Source organism: Eremothecium cymbalariae, chromosome 2, assembly GCF_000235365.1.
Source record: "Eremothecium cymbalariae DBVPG#7215 chromosome 2, complete sequence".
NCBI lineage: Eukaryota > Fungi > Ascomycota > Saccharomycetes > Saccharomycetales > Saccharomycetaceae > Eremothecium > Eremothecium cymbalariae.
In genome coordinates this window covers 288,912-309,974 of record NC_016450.1, presented here as the reverse complement: position 1 = coordinate 309,974, position 21,063 = coordinate 288,912, and the positions used below count along the sequence as shown (strand labels likewise).

Genomic DNA, 21,063 nt, shown 5'->3' with positions numbered 1-21,063 from the left:
TCTCTGTGGGTGTATAATAAACATTTATATTTTCTATACAATATAGAAGTTTTTTGTTTTCGTTCTATTACTTTAGACAATTGTTACAATTTTTTACTACCTTCAAATATTTCATACGATAGAGAGGTTAGTTTTCTCCTAATAATCGTTCCATTGTTTAGAAAAGTTCTTATTATGGATGCATAACCCTTACTATCATTTGCAATATTGTCAAAAGAATTTAGAAGTGCTTGTGTATTCAACTCCAGTTCTATTTCGTGAGTTAACTCCGTGTCGTTCTTCTTTACACCTTGATTGTGGTTGGAAACCTTTGTGATATCAATCCTGGTACATGAATCATTATGAATATAACTAATACGTTCCTTGGTTCTAGCACTGATCGGTATATGATCTTTGTATTTCTCTGGGGGATCATTGTCTGGTACAGGCAATTCAACGTTAACTGAAATCTTAACATCATAACTATCCTTGGGTGAATATAAAAGAAGTTGGGAAATATGTTTCTTCTCGATAAACGCTCCAACACGGCCTGTTTTCACATCTCTGCTCATCCTGAGAAACCTCGGTCTTTGGGTGTTTATACCAACTCTATAAAGCTCATCCTTGGTGTGTGACTCGATAATATTGAATTTTCCAGTGTTTTCGTTGAGTTCCGAGATGCCCTTTATGTACCGATTCAACTCAAAGAACACACGCTCATCAACATCAGGCTTCATGCGCGCATCTAATTCAGTGTAAACGCTTTGAGATGAAACCGGAGGATTAACTCTCTGTGAGTCAGAACCACCATCCATCAGAACCCCAAACTTCATTTCAAGCTCAATAAACTGCCTCTGGTCAGTCGGAACACTCAAAACTGTTGCGTAAATCCAATCTTGAACTGACTTCGTTAGATCGTCATCTGGAATAACCTGCGTAAGCGAAACATCGATCTGCACATGATCCTTCACCCCAATGTTCTGCAATGCCTTCACAGTAGGCCTCCATTTTTGAGCCCAAATCGGCGCAACCTTATATCTACTCGGTCTTGCGGTGGACGCAATCTCATTTAATACCTTCAGATCCTTCTTGAGATTGTTCTTCTTCGATTCCAAAGATTCTCTCTCTTCAAAAATATCCATTGGCTTCTTAACGACACTGTTATCATCCACTCTCATATCCGCGTACTCCTCCGCCGAACGCCTTCCCGATTCCTTGACATTTGTAGCTGTCAACTCCTCTCGTCCTCCTTTCCCTGTGCTCCTCTCGGATGTTAACCCATCAAGTGTCATCGTTCCGGATTCGGGTTTCCCTATATCCTTCTCCTGCTTCTCGAAGTCAAACTTAAAATCGTTCTGGTTAAATGCAACCTCACCAACTTCCTCATCTGTATCAGTCTCCTCATCAAGCTGCGAATTCGTATTCGAACTACACTCCTCCCCATGTACAAGTCTTTTTCGAACCTCGTCGTTTGATAATGGTTTCAATGCGTTAGAACCGTTGTCGCCGTCGCCCTCGTTCCCGCCGCGATTTACAACATTTGCCAGTGAAGGGATCCGACCAGATCCATTGTACTGATGATTTTCCCCCGACATAAACACTATACCAATATGCTCCTCCGCCTTCTAACTACCGTTATATTTCTCCGTTCCTATATCCCTCGTTCCTCCTCTCTACTGAATATTACTGTGTGATCCATATTTCTAAAAAGGTCCAAAAATCGCCGTCTAATTTCCACCACCACGTGACCAGTTTAAGCCTCCGAAATTTCACCATTTTGGAAGTTGTAGGAACATATTCTATATTAAATATTCCTAGATTTATACAACAAAAGTTATATATACACAAAAGAATAGTGATGATTCGGTCATAACACGAATCACAGCAACCAGTACTTTAATTCTTGTTTATAGATTTTGTAATTATCAAAAAGAAAGAGGGTGGACCAGGACAGGAGAGAGGAGGGATGGCGCACGTGAAGAGGTGGTTTTCCGTATTTCCTTTGGCTCAGCGAACCAGTTTGTAGAAAACTCATAAATAATAATTGTACCTAATATTCAAAAGGATGTGATGGTGGTGGTGGACGATGGCGAGTGGCGTGCGGCGATCGGTCGGGTTATCAGGATGGGGAGGTTGCCCCGGACGGGTTGAAGCTCTGAGATGTGTATGGGTTAAACTTTATGCCCTGCATTGCCAGTTGGCCGCCCGAGGACATCTGCTGCTGCTGTTGTTGTTGCTGCTGCTGCTGCATTTCCATCATCATCAGCATATCCAGTTGGTAGCATTGGTTGAGTTCCTCTTTGTTCAAAAGAATGCGGGGACAGTATATCAAATCGTCCTGGAATGATTTGCTGATCTTCTTGTGATACCTGTACAGTCCTGTGTCGTCGACATTCATTGTTCCAGCGATGCTGCCGGAGGTGGTTCCAACACCTGTGGCAGTAGGTATGGGAAGTAAAGGAGGAGTGAGTTGCTGTGGGCCGTCTTTAACCAGGGGAAAATACGGCTGCTGCATTCCATGTTGCTGTGATTGGAGGTACGGTTGTGGTTGTTGTGGCTGCACTTGTTGTGGTTGCTGTTGCTGCTGTTGTTGGTGATGCATGTTCAGTCCTGCACCAGGCACTACATCTATACCAGTGCCCAAAGACGCATTGGATAGGGGTGGGGTTAAGTATGGCATCATTTGCTTACTCTTAATAGTGCGTTTTGCGCTTACCAAGGTACTACGTCGCTATTTTCTTTGGATGCTTCTCTCTCTTTCAGTGCGTTGTGTTTTATAAATGAAGTAGTATAAATAAATCAGGTCAACTTCTCATGTTTCGCAATCAACAGCAAATCACCCCTTCCGTTGCAGAAGGTCTTCGTACAACGTGCTCTAAGTGCACGTGACCTCAAGATTATGTAATTGGAAACCTCCGGCCTCGAGGCAGCCTCAAGGGATTCTTCAGAGAAGCAAGTGACTGGCCGTTTGGTTACCTCCCTCTCGAAGCATAATAGTGGGGATGCGCAGGCACACATTCAGAATGCCGACACACTGTGTCACGTGCTGCATGCAGCCAAGTAGTTAGGCATACGTGGCAGCATATCTGTTGGCGTTGTGTCCATATAGAAGATGTGTGTGATGATGTTATATATTAATGTATATTGGTTTAAAAAGGTATTATTATTAAAATTGACACCAACTTTGAAAAGGTAAAAAATCAATCAGATTGTTAAAAGTACATTGGAAACGATGAAGTCCCGTGTGAATGAAAGCGTTGCGTGCATTCGTTAATCGAAAGAACAAAATAAAATGGTGTGAAATGGGAATATTTCACCTGCGCGGGGGGAGTGAGTTTAGTGTATAATGTAGAGAAACACACTACTCTAAAACAACAAAAAACGGTAAATACATAGTGATAACTTCGTAGAGCAAAATCTTTCATGATAATGAAGCAGACATGTTAGCGATGAAGATGTGAGGGGACCACAGACATGATCTATTCCCATTTGGTCGTATATTCCGTGCAGTTTTTTTCTGGTTGTCTTTTTGTAATTCAAACAGTAACCTCCAGTTGCATATTTCCTTACAGTTGTTTGTAAAAACGACCGTTGGATAATACTAGACTAGTAGGTTACGGATGTAATAAATTCTTTGCTGCGCCCATAGGAGTCACCGCGATTTTGTTGGCCAAATCGAGAGACCCCTTATGAATTAGTAAGTAGTGGTACAGTGAAGCTGCATTCCTTTAATGCGGCAATGTATCCTGGTTATGGCAACGCATGTACAACAAAAAAAACGCAGGAGCATGCCCGTTCACCTTTTTAAAAGGTAAATAATAATGTATCCGTTTTTGATTTTAGCAGCCTAGTAACATTAATGGATGGATTATAGTGACGGGAGGGTATAGGGGAAAGACTGAAAGGCACCGTCGGCAGCAGTTGGACGCAGTGCATATAGTTCCAATTAACATACTGAATCCGGTTTAATACATTATAATTTGTCAGTCATCCCACCCACCCTCTCTACCCTATTAGTAGTATAATATTCCGCTCTAAATCCTAAAAAGAATTTTTTGCCGTTACAGAATTATAATTGTCGAAATACAAACAGGATGAGCCGGAGATACCTAAATAATGTTCGCGATGATGTGCTCTTAATTTAACAGGGAAAAACAGTGGAGGATGCGACATGTAGAAATTAAAGACAAGAAATGGGGGAAACAACTATGAGGGGAAGCCGATAATCATGATATAGTAAGACTAACAGCAGCAAGCGTGATACTAATGATATTGAGATAATTATAATGAGCAGACAGTGAGCATAATCTTTTCAAACATTTCAAGGTTTGAAGGTAGTGAGGAAATGAAGATGATGATACCCTAAAAAAAGAAGGGAAAAACCCAGTAGATAGAAAGCTTGCTTCAAACATTCATGAGATGTTACGATAGCATGGAACTGATCGAAATCCGGCCAACTCTTGCATCCTCTTGGCCTGCAGCAACAGCGCTAGTAGCTTTAGTTGGCGTGGTTGTGCCTGTAGTAGTCGCCGATGCCGAGGTAGATGAATCGATCTTAGAGGCCGCTGTAGATATTGTAGTCGAAGAAGCGGTGGTACTGGGAACTGAATGAATGAAGCTTGAGATGGCGGATCCGATTGAATGCTTTTTCGAAGAGACAATTGTAATCGGCACAGTATTGGACTTTACATTCTCAATCTGAGCGTGCCCTAATTGGTTCTCGATTCTTTCAACCTTAATGTTATTCGAAAAAAAAGAGTTTCTTGGTATCACATATGGTTTTAGCGGTGCGTTTTCCATGGGTGGTGAATCAACAACGTACTCACTTCCATAGGTTAGTTTTGAGTAACCACCTATGTTTGGCATAGAGTGGTGCTGATGCAAATGTGGAGGTGGTAACGATGGACGAGGGGTGTTATTGCTTAGGGAGGTTGTAACATACACTCTTTGATCCCAAGCCACGTTGAAATGCCTGTCGTTCGAGCCATTAGGAGTCAAAGGTTGGTTTGTTGGATAATATTTTGAGAATGATTGCCGCCCTTGTTGCTGTTGCTGCTGCTGCTGCTGCTGCTGTTGTTGTTGTTGTTGTTGCTGCTGCTGCTGCTTATTGTGGACTTCCATCTGTTGCGGTGTGTTGCCTATGGATTGCCTGATTATGGTTGGCGGGTCATTTGCAGCTCCATTCCTTATAGTTGTCATGAAGATCGGAGGCAGTATCATTCTAGGACTGTTCAACGCATTTGCCTGCTGCTGCTGCTGTGCCTGTTGGTAGAGATACTGATGCTGGTGAGCTGAAGCAGAAGTAGTTGGAGATGCAGGTGACGGGATATTCATATGAACTGCCGAAGATTCATACGTAGGCAGCGAAGATGACCTAGCTGAAGTCGACGCAGTAGGTGTCTCCGTCGAATTAAGAATATGGTTGCTCCCAAATTGCAGCTTGGAATCCAAACCGGTATTCTTCCCCGTGGTGGACGAAGACGCCGAAGACGAAGCAGAAGACGTATGCGTCGAAGGCAATTCCTGCAACGACTTGCTTCTAGATTGTCTCTTGGACCTTGTCGTAGAAATTGTTGGAATCCAGTGTACAGATTCTCTATGCTGCTTCAAGTTATCAATTCGACTAAAAAACCGGTTGCACACTTCACATTGGAATGGTTTTTCCCCCGTATGTTTCCGTATATGCCTCGCCAAGTGCTCCGCCCTCGTGAACGACATATCACAACTACCATATCCAGTGCACTTAAACGACCGTGGCTGGTTCTTACTCCCACTAGAAGACGTAGATCTTTTTTGTATACCCATAGTGCCCCCAGTATTCCAAAAACAAAAACAAAAACGAAAAAATTAAAATAAAATCAAATAAAATCAAATAAAATCAAATAAAATCAAATAAATTTCCAATATTCTCTGTTGCCTGTAGCCTATCTAAACCCCCTTTCCTGCGGTCTGCACTTGGTACAATAGCTACCCAGATTGGATTACCTTACCGTTGTCTCCCTCGACCTACCAACGATAGAAAGCAATAACAAAGGATCCTTCTTTCCTTCTCTCTTTTTTGTCTAGTCTTGCAAGAAGATCGATTCCCTCTGACTATCTCGCTCCCCTTTTGTGAAACAGAACGTTGAAACCACTAAAACTGGTCGTTCAACGCCGCAATCTCTTGAAACAGCTAATATGTCACCGGATTCCGATGCACGGGAGCAACTTCCAAATTCTCGAGATCCAACGGTCCAAAAACCTTCAAATGCCAAACCTCGGACGATGACCAACAAAACAATAACAAAAACAATTAAAACGCTCCCTCAAGGTTGCTAACAATAAACCGGAAGTCGCTAAATGGATAGTAAACCCCTTGCAGTGAGGGCTCAGGTCTCCAGAGCTTTATTTCCTCAAAAATCCAAAAAAACTTTTCAAAAGTTTTGTATTAATTACTATTATGCTTGAAAAGAGCTCTCGAGATTTGAGCGAAAAAACAGATCTCAAAAAATTCTTGCTGATGAAATTCCCCCTAAAGGATACCTGAAATAAGGTACTTTCTTCGAATTGTGAACAGCTACTCACTAAATGATGCTAGGCAGGATAACGATGATGGAGATGGTAATGCAATATACAGCTGGGGTCTGGCTTGAAATAACGTAGAAAAAGAAAAAAGCTATACCTGCTTAGTAGTGCGTATATTGTGTGTGGGAAAGGATTCTCCGTTTCTGATCTGCTAATGATGGATCTGAACAGGTCTGAGAAAAGAGCGATAATTTAATTGGTTTGCTGCTGCTAGTACTAATTATTAATATTTGTCTTTTTCCCCGTGATGCAGGCCTACTTGTCAATTTAGTGGACAGTGTATAACGAACGAATGTGTATAATTATTGACAGTGGTAGTCCCTAAGTCGGATCGTAGGGTGGTGTAGAAAAGCTGGGAAATTTAAACAGAATTATTAAATATATTGTGGTATAATGGACCCAGTTAGAATATAGCAAAGTAGAGTGGAAAAAAAATTAAAAAGTAAAAAGTAGAGTAAGTAGAAAGTAGAAGGTAGTAGTCGAAAGTAAGATAGAACCGGTAGTTAAAAACTGGTAGCTGGGACGTCAATCTGGAAAAGGTTCTTCTACCTTTACGTTTCTTTCTTTTTTATATATATATTTTATTTGTGGAGAGAGTTGTTCTTTCTTCCCCCCTTCCTCCCCTCCTCCTTTCAAGACGGGCAGGTTGTGTTGTATAAAGACAGTATATAGTATGCATGCATGTTTGCGTCCATTCAGGATCGGTTGCTGTAACCCTAAAATATCTTTTACACTAGTAGAGATAAAAGGCAGGCTGGCGATGGTAGATGAGTCGGTCGCCAATACTCTAACATCTTCCAAATCAACGCCAAGGCCCGCGGCGTGTGACTGCGTCTGCGTAGCTCTCTAATCTACTGTACTCCAGTTTGTCTGCCTGGCTTTTTTCGTAGATTAGAACGATACGGATGACGAGATGAAAGTCTCCTCCTCCTACTCCTCCTCCTACTCCTACTCCTGTTTTTCCTCCTGTCGCTGCTCCTCTCTTGCACCGCAATTGCCAATGATAACACCTCACCAATGCATTGCATTGCAAGCCTCTACTGCTGCGGTGCCAGCCACTCTTGCACGCACATGTCCACGCAGAAACCTCATGTACCTACACAAGCGCGCACATCGAGAAAAGAACATGCAATTACAGTAAAATTACACACAACTAGGGTAAACCGTACACACTACCACATATACTACCGGCCACTGTCATCCCACCCAATAACCGGTAGAATTCCCCACTTGGAAGATAGTTAGTGTACGACAAAGTTGGATTAAGCAACAAATTTTTCTCGAGCGGAAACCCCCAAAAGTGCCCAAAAATCCCAAGATCCAAGATCTTAAAACCTTTTTCGCTAAAAATGCCGAGAATATGTACATCGCTGGCACACCACGCACGGCGCCAGGGAAACAATTCTAGACTTCCGTGCTCGAGGCCCGTTTTGTACACGCTGGGAATATTCCGTCTCCCGCTATCTGGTGATGCCTAAGGCTTTCTGGCTGTGGTGCTGGCCTCTTTCTTCTCGACCCAATTAATAACTCCGATCTATTGCCCTGTCGCTTTTTCCTGCGGACTTGCTGTGTGTATCCTAATTTCCCCAAATGACAGCGCTGGCTGCACCGAGAAAAGACAGAGGAAGAACAGGGCAGGAAAGATGCAATAGTGTAGTTGCTTGTAGGATTCACATAGGTCGGGCCGGTCAGTAAGCTGTGTCTAGATCTCCAGCTCGAAAAATCAAGGGTAGAAAAAACAGGCAAGCAATGGCAGATAATAATAGTTGGGGGGGGTGGGACGAAGGGAGGGAGGTTAATGCGGAGCCTGGTCAAGGACTGGTAACAACAGCGATGGTTTCTTGATGAGATACCATCTCCTTTAAGTCAGGCTCGAGGAAACTGTTTTAGTTGGGATTTACATCTATGTATTGTGTGTGTAAGCTGTCCGGTTCCCTCCTCCTCCTCCCCTTCGGGAGGAGGAGGAGGGAACAGTATATTGTTGCCACTTCTGCTGTGTAAAGGTCATTTCTGTCGATGAAGGGGGTTCCTGAGGAGACGACAGGGAGGGCTCTTTGTGTGTATGGATGCGCTGGGGATTGGTACCTAGGAGTGCTGTAGAGGTATAGTTCTACAACAATTGGATGCCTACAAGGATTACGCAAGAAAATAATAGGTAGCAACAAGGTTTATGAAAGTGTTGTGAATATTATGGTCCAGGCAAGGGAGAAGGAAAAATACTTCATTGTTCTTCACCCTGTCCTTTTTTTGTGTTATTAATCTTTTTTAGTCATTGTCTTCTGGTATTGCAGCCATTATTATGCTTATCTTTTTTGTTACGAGTGCCGATCCACTGAGGTCATCCACTGTACTTCCTGTATTCTTCTTGGGTCTATAGATCTTCTCGCTCTGGAAAGAGTCCAGGGGAATGATGGTGATGGTGATGGAATAAGCAGCAGTGGATATGGCGGCAATAATATGCGGGCATAGCCACATTCAGGATATCACGGTGACGGATCACATAGAAAACAAAAATAGATCTACTTTACCAAAAGGTAAACAATCAGGGACCGCTTTTGTCTATTTGTGTAAGAATGTGTGTATAAGTGTGTCTGTATAATTTTGATTAATACGGGCTGCTGGTGCGGAAGTAATTTCAGGACGGATATCCATCCGTCTTCGACAGAGTATGGAGTTGGGTGAAGGAGCAGTTAAGATAGCAGGAGGAGGGAATATGATTATTGCAATGTTATACCTGGGGATTGGGTTTTATCAAATAATAAAAAATTGGTTGATAAAGGTAACAAGGGTGTAAAAAGGCAAATAGGATTTGGTTTTCAATTTAGTTGTGTATATTCCTTATTAAGAAAAGTATACAGACATACATATTGGGATATGAGGTTAATTATATGTGTAGAGATGGCGAAAGAAAGAGGAGCCTAGATTTTGACTCTGAGCTTCAACACTTTTCGGCGATCGCAACGGCAACGGATTGGAAATCATCGTGGGAGATTGATACCTTAATATCTTTGACACTAACGTCATCGGCGGCGGCTTTGGCAGCACCGTGCAACACAACGATAGGGCCTCCGGACGATTGGTCGCGTTGGATCTCAATTTCCTTCAGCGAGGCACCAGCCCCTTTGGATTTTACACCTAAGGATTTAAAGACCGCTTCTTTGGCTGACCAAATGCCTGCAAACGAGCTTTGACAGCTTGGTTGTCCTTTACAGTAAGCAATTTCTGCAGCGGTGAAGTTTCTGTTAATGAAGGTTTCATTGGATACGTTGAAGGTTTTTATCAACTCAACATCAACACCAATGCCTCGGGCATTACCTTTGGAGGCAACTTGCCTGGTCATATGGGATACTAGCTCGCTTGTCCCCTTGTTACTTGCAGATATGAACTTGTCAGCTTGCAGTTGGTTTGAATTGAAAACAAGGGAACCGGTTTTATCAGCTGTAACACGGACCAAAGGATCTAAGTAGACGTCTTGTTCCATGTCTTCAGTGTATGGCGGATGTTCTTTAGCAACAAACAAGGTATTTTTAATCATGCCGTTATGGAAATACTTGTATGCGCTCTTTTTTCTGGAAGACACTTTAACAACATAGTCATTGTATGCTGTTTCGGTCAATGCAGCATATAGATAATCTGGGTGAACAGCAATTGCTTGGGCACCTTTTTGACCAAACCCGAAAGATGTAACAGAAACCGCCTTAATGCCATCTGTCTTCATAGAATGAGATGGATACAAGATATAATCATATTGCTCCAAAACCTTATCGACATTGTCAGCATTACGATTACCAGGAACGATTCCTGAGTTCAAAATTTGCAAAGCACCATTCAACATCCAAGCGCCAGCGGCACCCTTTGGATGACCCGTTAAGTACTTTTGGAACACGCCAAGAACAGGATTCCCTTCTGACCTACCCAAGTGCTTAAGCATCTCATTGATAGTAGCAGATTCATTCTTATCATTTGCCTTTGTAGATGTACCGTGGAATGAGGCCACCCCCAAATCATCAATTGTCAGGCCATAGACAGCCAACGAGCCTCTTAAGGGAGCAATACGTGGGTCATTCTTAAAGAACTCGTTACCCCATTGTAGTTGTGCTGCCTTCAACTGTTTGTTTGCTTCACGCTCAATTTCCTCTGTACGTTCAGATAAAAACACTTCGTGTTCCTCAGAGGGAATCTGGTTGAGTTCAAACTGAAGCAATTCTAACTCATTTTCCACCCAACTTTTAATTTGATTTTCTCTACTTGTCAACTGCCTCTTTCTATAACTGATATCCAACAAAGGACTTGGGAATTTCAAAGTACCATGATGTTCCCTAGCTGTGGTTAAAATACCTTTTCCAGGAGCTGGAACAGATCTACCGATCTTGTCACCTGCTGTCGCAGTCATAGCGATAATACCATATATTGGAACACCCATCTTCAAAGCCAAGTCTGCATTCATAATAACTTCTATTCCAGATCCCTGAGCTTCCATGAAACCGTTACGAGTGGTTGTAGTTGGTCTTGACATTTCTGCTGGGGTACGTCCATGTTCAAATTCGTCTAGAGAATTACTAGTAGCGTTCATGTTACCAAATTCAAAGGAACCTTCTTCTTGGAAATCATCATAACCACCAACAATACAAATCTTTGCTTTGCCGCCTAAAATGGTTTCCACACCAATATCCAAAGATTCAACGGCAGTAGCACACGCGCCAACAGGAGTTTTCATAGGACCACTGGAAGAAATCAGCAGCATATTGATCCACGCAGACATCGTGTTTATGAAAGACTCCTGTAAAATATCGTTCTGAACAGGTTTATCCAGTAAACGGTCCTTAAACATACCACGCAATGCAGACACACCACCCATACCTGAACCAGAACAGTTACCAACTTCAGAAACATGGACATACTTGTACATTTCGTATGGATCAGTGATACCTGAGGAGATAAAGGCCTCAACAACAGATACCAATACAAACAAGGTGATTGGATCAACTTGGGATATAGTATCCTCTGGTACACCATAAGTTTTAGCATCCCATCCAGTTGGAATTTGACCTGCAACTAAACGATCGTATCTTAAAGCTTTTGGAATTCGCAAAGTAGCCCCCTTTAATAATCTGACACTGTATTCACCAGTTTCAGGAATTTCGAAAATGTCAACTTTGTCTCCGTGCTGGTGTTTGAATTGCTCGGCAGATTCTTTAGAAGCCTCGAATGGTTCCAGTTCTTCTTCAATAATAACCTCTTGAAGCAGCATCTTCTTCTCTGGATTGTAACCATTAAAGAGTTCCGGTTCAATCAATCTGATACCAGAGTGTTCTAATATGTGAGACTCGTATTTCTGTTTAATATCTTTGTCATCAACAGGTGCATTGGTCTTGGCATCTACCCATCCAGTGTATGGACGGCCTTTCAAGTTACCATTGTGATATTTGATCAAACCCATGATCCACGCCATTTCTACAGAACCTTCCAAGGAGAACTCACCATACGCCTCCATTTCCCATCTGGTTCTTGAAGAACCCCATGGTCCAACTTCTGAGAAACCGGTAACAACAATAACTTTTTCTAGATCTAGCATGCCCTCTAACTCAATAGGTGCTAGTTTTTTGATCTGATCGTATGACTTTAGCTCTGGGAATCCTATTTGAATATTAGCTCTTGGCTGAATATCCACCCGATTGTAACCTATATCGCCATCGGGACCATTGATAACAGTATGCTCAAAGGTAGTCTCCATTGACACAGCTTTCCTAATTTCCGAAGTTTCGACCAATTGGGTACGTAACTTAACAGTGAAGTCCTTCAAATCCTCAATAAACTGCAAACCACCGTTCAAATCAGCAACAATAGGGAATTTTTGGCACAGTTGGACGACTTCAGGAATCAATAATCCCAATAAATTAAACGCCATCTCCTTTTGAGAAAAGGTACGAACGCCTAACTTTTCAATACCCTCTGCAATTATATTATTTGCAGACATCAAACCAGTGCCTCTCGTCCAACCAATAATTGCACCACATACAGTCAACTGATTAGACCAAGATTCAGAATTCCATCTGTTTAGCAATGTTTCTAGAGCAAGTTTGGATTCTGAATACATACCATCACCACCAAAAGTTCCGTGGTTGGGAGATAATGGCAAGATAACTTGCGCTGGTCTTGTTTCAATTTCTCTTGAAGATTTTTGAGTCTTAATATAACCCAACATCCTCAAAATGTTGGTCAACATAATTCTATGTGCAAATTCTGATTTTGAATCTATATTTTCCAACTCAATACCATTTTCTGGAATTGCAGCGAAAGGAATCACAGCATCCAAATCCCAACCCAAACCACCAGCTTTAGGGTCATCGTAAATGTAACTAATCAAAGCTTCTACATCTTGCTTAGAACCCTGGTTGAATGGAACAACAATTAAAGTAGAGCCTCTAGCACCATACTTGGCATATATGGATTGGTAGTAGTCGGTCACTTTTTTAGAGAAACGTGATGTGGTAACAACAACTTTAGCACCACCTTGAATTAAACCCTGTAAAACCTCGGCACCAATGGAGCCCTGACCAGCCCCAGTGATTAATACATATTTATCCTTAAAGGAGACACCATTGATGGCAGCCTGTTCCAAGCCGTCCAAAAATAGGGAAGATAACTGTCTGTCGTAAGCCCACTCACCAGAAGAAATCTTCTTTCTTAAATGCAAGAATGGGATGGTTACACGAGGGATAGTTGAAGAAACGTTCTTGTTGATTTGGGTTGGTTTTGGCAATGAAGCGACTTCTTTTGTAGAATCTTTATCCAAAGCGTCATCAATAACGCCTGTCAATCCGGTAGATGCAGACGCATCGATTTCCTTGGATGATTCTAGGAACTTCAATAACTCTCCATACAAATGTTCAAATTCGACTTTAGTAGATTCTGAAATATTAGCTTCATCTGCTTGAGCAGAAATCGCCTTATAGACACGAGTCAGATCTTCCTGAATTGTTGGCTGAGAAATCTTTGTTAATGGACCACCTTGTGCCATCTCATGAACATACTGAGACAACTTTCTGACATTTTCCCTGGGTTCTTCGCAGTAAACAATTTCACCGTTTTTGTCAATGGAAGTCTTTGGACCAGTTGGCTTAGAAATATCTTTGTATACAGGGTCAATATCGATAACCTGTTTACAGTTGTCAATTAGCTGACTTCCTAAAGTCTTGACCAACTTGTAGTTTTCACCATTAGACTCATCGGTTTTAGAAATGTGATATTCCATGAACTTGATCAGTGTCTCATTGGATCTGTTCATAATGTTAATAGCCTCGGTCACGACTTCTCTATCAACATTCTTCAAAACGCCATGGATAATTTCAAAGTACAACGACAACAAGGATTGCCTAGCCCAATTCCAGGAAGAATCAAAAACTCTTGCCTTCTTTCTGGAGAAGGAGGTTTCAACACCTTGAACAAAGTAAGAACCGAGTTCGTTGGTCAAATAGTCTAACCGAGCTTGTAATTCCGCCAAGTTATCCCTTTCTTGCAAATACTTCTTCTCGCCCTTTTGCAGATCAAGCTTCAAGTATCTGGCTAAAACATCCAACTGTTGGCGTGCCATTACCTTTTGATCTTTAGTCAACTCTTCAAAAGCTGCAGCATCAATAGTAGCGCCCCCAGAACCGGAGCTGCCTGAGCTATCTCCCGATCCGGAAATTGCAGCAGATAGATCGAGGTTAACAATAGAAGCATACTTCTGAACCATTGAATCTAAGAACGCATGTGCATCTGCTTCAGAACCCAGTCTAGAAGGAGGCTCAAACACCAAGCCAACTAGCAAAACGGAATCCTGTCTACCGGATGGTAATCCCCAGCGTGACTGTAAATACTTTCTTGCCACTGTTACAGTAAACCCACCAGGCATCTTCGAAGAAATCAGTCTAGAAACTAGAGACGAAGAATGCTTGCCAAGAGAACCACTGAAATTATCTTGCATAGTTTCAGCGAGCTCCTCCAACGGCATCTCTTCTGGTTTCTCTGGAGTGGACCCAAATTCCTTTCCTAAATCACCCAAAATTTCATTTTGAACAGTCGATTTACCTCCAACCAGATCCTTGATCGTCTTCGACATAGGAACAGCATCGAGTGGCTTCTTCAATTTCTGCGCAACAAGCACATGTAACACTAAAGACGCCTTCATCGGCTCATCGGCGATCTGAGCCGCTGGCCCCGCCGCTGCAGGCGCCGGCGCTGCAACCGGAGCCGTCGCCGCTGCCGCTGGAGCTGCAATTACCTTACTTCCTTCTTGTCCTTCAGAACTATCATCTACCTGCTCCTTCTCAACCTGAACCGGATCTTTGGTATAGTAAATCTCCTTGGCATCCTTACCATAGCACAACACCTGTCTCTGCAAAGACAACGCAGCATCATAAGATTCATACTTGTTCTTAATAGTCCTCTGCGCCATACCAGCTAAAGTTGGAGAAGGACCAATCTCAACAACTCTTTCAGTATTATAATCCTTTAAGAATACATCTTGGGTCTCGATCCATCGAACAGGAGAAGCAAACTGATAAGCTAATAATTCCGTTAACAACACATGAGCAAGTTCCTGCTCAACCTCAGGCTTCATCACCATTATTGCACTTGTTTTACTGATAGTACCTTGACTAGATCTATATATCTATCTATCTAATAATGATAATTTACTCTTCTCTTTATACACTATTATTATATAACTTAACCATATGACCTCTAATTTTCAAAATCAATTGTTGAACAAAACGAGTTTTCCAACGAGAAGCCCTGAAGGACCAACCATCAAATGTTGGGACAACACCGGTACACCAAGTGAAGACCATAAAAGACGTTTGAAAAGAGATAAAATTTTCAGCCAGAGTTCAGTTCTCTCTCTTCTACATGTCAGTCTATGATTTGGCAATGATTCTTTGAGTGTTCCGCAAGAATTTGAAGCAGTTTTTCTATTCTGAAATGTGGTTCATTGGTTCATTGGTTCGTTGCTCTCTGCTTCATGGGGGTGAAGTGAGGAAAACGTTGGTAATGAATGGTCGATGAACGTACCGTTTCGAGGACTTTGTTCATGTATATAATGAATAATAGTAACGAAAGAAAATCCACAAACCTATAAGCCATTTCAAGTGTTGCAGGAGAGCTGCTGCAGAGTGATCCGCAGTATCTTTTCAATTATAGCGGTCGACACCGACAGCTGCGGCTGGTCACTATGTTGGTCGCTACGATGCTTGGAAAACTGGTTTGTGGAAGACCAAGTGCCTGTTTATTCGGGCCAGCCCAGTTTCCACCCTAAGCTGTAGATACGTGTGTTTGTCTTTGGACTTTGCACACGATGTCTTCTTATTGCATCTTGGGACTAATAATTCGGGTTACAAAGAAATTTTTTAATAATTAGTCAGTACAGGGAGGAGGTAGTTTCCCTTTATATTTTTAGTATTAATGAAAAAAGGTAGATAATATAGTAGTGGATTCTAAAATCTAGTAAAATTAATGGGTTTGTAGGCAGGTTTTCATACAATCTTGTCGAGCTTCTTTATCTGTTGTTGGTTTCGAAAGGCTGAATTGTACTATTATCTAGGAAAATAAAATAGTCAATAAGGTTGAAGTGTGTTGTCATATCCCTGGAATAGGGCAGGCGTCAGTTTTTAGGAACTGTGGTTTTTTTGCTGGCGGTGGCTGGCATATAGCAAGCTTGATTAAAATAAGAGATAACAAAAAACTATACTAACAAACACAGAGAGAGTTTTGGAGCGTAGTCCTCGTTTTAGTGAGTAGCTCTCTCAACGAGATCTGGTTACAAGTGGAACCACGACTGCAACGACCACAATGATGAATACAACAATCAAAATTAAGATACATCTAATCTTGTTCTTTCTGGCTCTTCTCGCACTCTTGACCGCTTTATTAGTATGTCCGACACCTTGTTCAACATCCTGTTGAGCTTCCTCTACTTGTTTATCGATTACCTCGATTTGTTCTTGTTGCTCAATGACCAAGTGTTCCATATCGTTGAATAGCTGGGTCAATTCTGCCATAGTCTTTTCTAACTTCAGCAACTCTTGGTGGCGGGCCTGCACTTCTGCTAAAGCTGTCTTCGCTTCTCCACGTCTGTTGGCATTCAATAAGGCCTGTGAGAAAATCTGCTGGCCTCCGACATCACTGATGGCAGCCTCAACTTCGTCGTCAGTGGCCTCTGGCTGAATCACTTTATATTGCCTCTTGGCCTGATCTTTGTTCTCCTCTCTATAATTAGCTTCAGTGATCCTGTAGTCTTGGATTAACTTCAAAAACCTCTGTCTCGAATTCTCAGCCTGGGCTTCCTTCGATGAGTCACCTAGAGCCTGTCGTTGCGCATTCTTGATTTCATCTTTCAACTGGTATTGTAAATCCGAAGCTTGCGACGCAAACACATCCAACTGCTTTCGCAATTGGATCTCCTGCTCCTCATTGACTTCCGTTAGCAACCGCTTCTGGAAAACGTCTATCTGATTGATCAACTGAGAATACTTGTCGAGTTGCGCATTAATACCGCTAATACCATTCATAAACTGAACAAAATCGTTACCTCCACCAGACGACTCCAAACCTTGCCCTCTAAAGTTATTACCGTTGGAGCCCCCATCCTGGTTATTGTACCCCCGCATCTCATAGGCATCAGAGTAGGGGTTCCCAGATTCATAAGGATTTTGATAACTCATTATGAAGATCGACTTTTAGTGAAATATACAGATGTCACCGCAATTAACAGATAGTAAACTATAGATAGCCTTTAGTGTAATTAATGGATATCCTACACCTGCTTCTTGTACCTGACTTGGAGACTTGAAGTATCGAAAATCTGATAGTTTGACCTGTATCCTATCTCAAAAGTATCACTACACTCAACTTGGTTGATTTAGCGTACGTGTATTTTGTGGCTTGTTCAAACCGCATTTTGCACGCTGCTGTCTGCCTGCTCATCCACTGCACTCTACTTTTTTCACAGGTCCCTTGTAGAAAATAAAGTAAAGGCGGGGTAACACATGGGAAGTAGATACCGACACAAAACACACCACACCACAACTCAATACAATTTGCATAGCAGCTGTGACTCCTACTGTTCGCTTTATTGCCTTTCTGTGACATTCCACCTGTTGATTACATATCCTTCTCGACGTATTGAACTAGCTTTTTTAGTTTCTCCAGCTTCATGCGGTCACGTGGGAGAAGTTCTTGTGCAAGCTGTAAAGCTTTTAAAGATTCGTAGTAGTCCTCTCCTCTCTCGTTCCAGAAATCTGCGTCTTCTTCCTCTACTGCAGGCGTACGTTTCTGTTCCCGTGCATCACGTAAGGCCTGTATCCTCGCATCTATGTCCTCCAAAGCACGACTCTCATCTTTCTGGTAAACATCAACAATGGCTTTCGGGCCGTTACGTCTCAACTGTGAAACTTTAAGCGTTTCTGCCTCCCATTCCTGATACAACCTGCGTACCTTTTCATTTAGCTCAATATCAAACGGCTCTACATACTCTCCCTGAACATCGTTGATGACGTCAGCTAACGTAACTCCGCTCCTAGAGTCGACAACATTTATCGAATCGCTAGCCATATCCATCACTGACATTAGAAATTTCTCTATCTCTAGCAGCACCTGCCTTTCCATCGTATCGTTTTCATACTCTCCCTCCTTTTTTTCAGAAGGTTCCAGCTGCTCCTGAGGAAGATGGAGCCGAAGTTTCTCGTCTAGAATGTCCTTGAACAAGAGATGGATATGCTTGATCTCTTGACTAGAAAGATCTAACTTACCTGGATAAAGTGACATCTCTCTAAATTCCCACGGCGCTGTTTTGCAGTATTCTGCTATAAATCCCTTGCTAATCTCTGGCCCTTACAATCGTACAGCTCGTATTATTTCATACCGTTCCTTGTAGTGGCTCTGATTAGGTCTGATGAAGGCGGATCCTGTTCCACTATGTTTAGTGAAACTATCTTCGTTGATAGTGATGTGTTCTTGTCATGTGATTAGCACGTGGTCATCAACTCAGGAAAAACTGTAAAGGGAGAGATTCAACGTTAGCATCAACATAATGCTGGAGCCGTCATGGTAGAGCGCTACAACCGGAGTATCAAGGGACCGATAAGATTCAACTAAACCCTGTGGGTATAACATTTTTGTTAGGTGACTTTTTTGTTAGTTATAAACTAGATGTCTGAAGAAGCTGTGGTGGATTACTCGCCAGCTTTTGCGCCCTTTTTTGGGTTTGCAGGATGTGCATTTGCCATGATTTTCTCAAGTCTGGGGGCAGCGATTGGGACTGCAAAGTCTGGTATCGGTATTTCTGGTGTTGGTACTTTCAAGCCTGAATTGATTATGAAGTCATTGATTCCAGTTGTGATGAGTGGTATTCTTGCGGTTTATGGTCTTGTAGTTGCGGTTTTGATTGCTGCTGGTTTGTCGCCGGCAGATGATTATACGCTATTTAATGGGTTCATGCATCTTGCAAGCGGATTATGCGTAGGGTTTGCATGTTTGAGCAGTGGTTATGCTATTGGCATAGTGGGAGATGTTGGGGTACGGAAGTTTATGCATCAGCCTCGGCTATTCGTGGGGATTGTTTTAATCTTAATTTTTGCAGAAGTACTAGGCTTATATGGGATGATTATCGCGTTGATTTTAAACACTAGGGGTTCTGGAAACTAACCATTGTCCTTGAATTTGACGCCTCATATGTGTGGAATGCACTTAAGCTAGATCTTCTAGAAAACAAACTAAAAAAATGAAAAACGAGCATACATATTGTGTATATTGGTTCACAGTTCTTGCTCGCAAGGTATACCGTGAAAAACACTGAATGGACCCTGTATTTCTCCAGCTTTTGTAGATGTTTATAATGTCCAGTACCATGAGGGGGAGTGTGACAACGTGTTTGAGATCTTATAAAATACAAGATAAATTTACAATAGGAAGTGATTCCTGTGTATATCTAAGCGCATCTACTTAAAATATTTATTTAAGATATACATGAGATTGGAACTCATGTAGTTGTATCCATAGCGTCATGGATTGGCACAGATATATCGACTTTGCCCTGGTCGTCAATATATTGGGATTCGAACTCTTGCAAAAATTTTACCGAGCGGGCACTGTCCAAGAACAACAAGTATGCGCGCTGAATATCCTGGACATCTACTACATTGGATTTTCTCTTTAGTGCAATTTGCTGCGATACCGATATCAAGTTGCTGCTGTAACGAAGAGAAGTTTCGCTGCCGATTTTTGTCAATAAGTCTAGGGCTTCGGCTGACACCTCCACTTCTTCTTCTTGTGCTCTAATCGACAATATAGTTTTGATTTCTTGTTCATTATAGTTTTTAGTGGTTATAATAATAGACCTGTCCAATAGGTCAAGAGGCAATCCATGTGGGGACTTGTAGTTGGTTCCACGAGTTTTGGAAATACCACGATTAGTGGCCATTATTACTATAGGGGCAAATTCGTCTTCTAGAGCACGGTTTATGAATGAAAAACATTCAATGTCAAGCATGTGAACTTCATCTATAAACAAAACACCTGGTACAATCTCCGCCTTGCCCTCTTCTTTCCACTCAGCGACCTTGGTATTTATTTGGTCACGAACTTCAGACCTGATTTCACCTGTGTCACCAGTGAACAACGCAAGAAAACCCTGCGTACGAGAGTTGATCACATCAATCTCATGCAGTGATATGGTATGCACAACTGACTTCCTTCTTTGTAATTCTCCCTCCGGACACTGGACAAACTTAGTATCCGCGCCCATGGCATCATAATCACGTGACCTCGCAAACGAACGGCCGAGCTTGGTAATCTTTCCGCTAGATTTATCGATAGAAATTACGTCCCCCGCCAAAACCTTCTCCTTCGTTAACCCATCAATCATCTTGTTACCCAACTCATAGATCGTCTCCATATCTGTCGTCTTGATCGTCAATTTGCCTTGTTTATAGCCACCGGTAATAGATCTATCAATCTGGATCTCAACCACTTCACCCTCGATCAATTCCGTCTCCTCCTTAACATTAATCCCAATAGACTTGCGGAATGCCTGTGTTAAAGCCTCCGTCTTGGAAAGCTCCAATGAGAAGATTTCCGAACCCGCAATAGCCGTGAATGGCACATCTGCTCCTAGAGATTGTGACAACCCCATTGCCAATGCCGTCTTACCAGTCGATGGAGGACCTGCAATTAAGATAGCTCTTCCAGCAATAGACCCATTCTGCACCATCTTTAGAATCACTCCCGCTGCCCTACGCGCTTGCAACTGGCCCACCATACCTTGGGAAGTTGGTTTTGGATGCAAATTCTCGTCCAACCCAAGACCCACAATGTGCGAATGGGTCGCAATTAAAGATAATGATTTGAATGACGAATCCTGAGTATCTTTAGTTTGAATAGACATCTTTAGCCTCGCTTAACTTCCAATCTAAGTACACTATTTTAAACCTTTAATGTGTCTTCGTCAAACTTCTCAACAAAATTTCTAATAAAAAGCGTCGT

General features: G+C 42.2%; 8 protein-coding genes across 8 annotated transcripts; 1 reads left to right on the top strand and 7 right to left on the bottom strand.

Moving 5' to 3' along the window:
* Positions 1-83: 83 nt before the first annotated feature.
* On the bottom strand, positions 84-1,574 carry CET1 (polynucleotide 5'-phosphatase; the record flags this gene model as incomplete). Its single annotated transcript, XM_003644682.1, has 1 exon — positions 84-1,574. The coding sequence occupies one exon, from the start codon at positions 1,572-1,574 to the stop codon at positions 84-86; it is 1,491 nt and encodes a 496-aa protein (XP_003644730.1).
* A 524-nt stretch (positions 1,575-2,098) lies between these two features.
* Ecym_2160 (uncharacterized protein) lies at positions 2,099-2,659 on the bottom strand (the record flags this gene model as incomplete). The annotated part of the gene is made up of 1 exon (XM_003644681.1): positions 2,099-2,659. One exon carries the CDS (start codon positions 2,657-2,659, stop codon positions 2,099-2,101), a length of 561 nt encoding a protein of 186 aa, XP_003644729.1.
* Positions 2,660-4,401: 1,742 nt separating this feature from the next.
* USV1 (Usv1p) lies at positions 4,402-5,784 on the bottom strand (the record flags this gene model as incomplete). Its single annotated transcript, XM_003644680.1, has 1 exon — positions 4,402-5,784. The coding sequence occupies one exon, from the start codon at positions 5,782-5,784 to the stop codon at positions 4,402-4,404; it is 1,383 nt and encodes a 460-aa protein (XP_003644728.1).
* A 3,697-nt stretch (positions 5,785-9,481) lies between these two features.
* Positions 9,482-15,154, bottom strand: FAS2 (trifunctional fatty acid synthase subunit FAS2; the record flags this gene model as incomplete). Its single annotated transcript, XM_003644679.1, has 1 exon — positions 9,482-15,154. The coding sequence occupies one exon, from the start codon at positions 15,152-15,154 to the stop codon at positions 9,482-9,484; it is 5,673 nt and encodes a 1,890-aa protein (XP_003644727.1).
* A 1,174-nt stretch (positions 15,155-16,328) lies between these two features.
* SSO1 (syntaxin) lies at positions 16,329-17,246 on the bottom strand (the record flags this gene model as incomplete). Its single annotated transcript, XM_003644678.1, has 1 exon — positions 16,329-17,246. The coding sequence occupies one exon, from the start codon at positions 17,244-17,246 to the stop codon at positions 16,329-16,331; it is 918 nt and encodes a 305-aa protein (XP_003644726.1).
* A 439-nt stretch (positions 17,247-17,685) lies between these two features.
* Positions 17,686-18,348, bottom strand: NSL1 (MIND complex subunit NSL1; the record flags this gene model as incomplete). The annotated part of the gene is made up of 1 exon (XM_003644677.1): positions 17,686-18,348. The coding sequence occupies one exon, from the start codon at positions 18,346-18,348 to the stop codon at positions 17,686-17,688; it is 663 nt and encodes a 220-aa protein (XP_003644725.1).
* Positions 18,349-18,732: 384 nt separating this feature from the next.
* Positions 18,733-19,227, top strand: VMA11 (H(+)-transporting V0 sector ATPase subunit c'; the record flags this gene model as incomplete). The annotated part of the gene is made up of 1 exon (XM_003644676.1): positions 18,733-19,227. The coding sequence occupies one exon, from the start codon at positions 18,733-18,735 to the stop codon at positions 19,225-19,227; it is 495 nt and encodes a 164-aa protein (XP_003644724.1).
* Positions 19,228-19,561: 334 nt separating this feature from the next.
* On the bottom strand, positions 19,562-20,965 carry RVB2 (RuvB family ATP-dependent DNA helicase reptin; the record flags this gene model as incomplete). Its single annotated transcript, XM_003644675.1, has 1 exon — positions 19,562-20,965. One exon carries the CDS (start codon positions 20,963-20,965, stop codon positions 19,562-19,564), a length of 1,404 nt encoding a protein of 467 aa, XP_003644723.1.
* Positions 20,966-21,063: the final 98 nt, after the last annotated feature.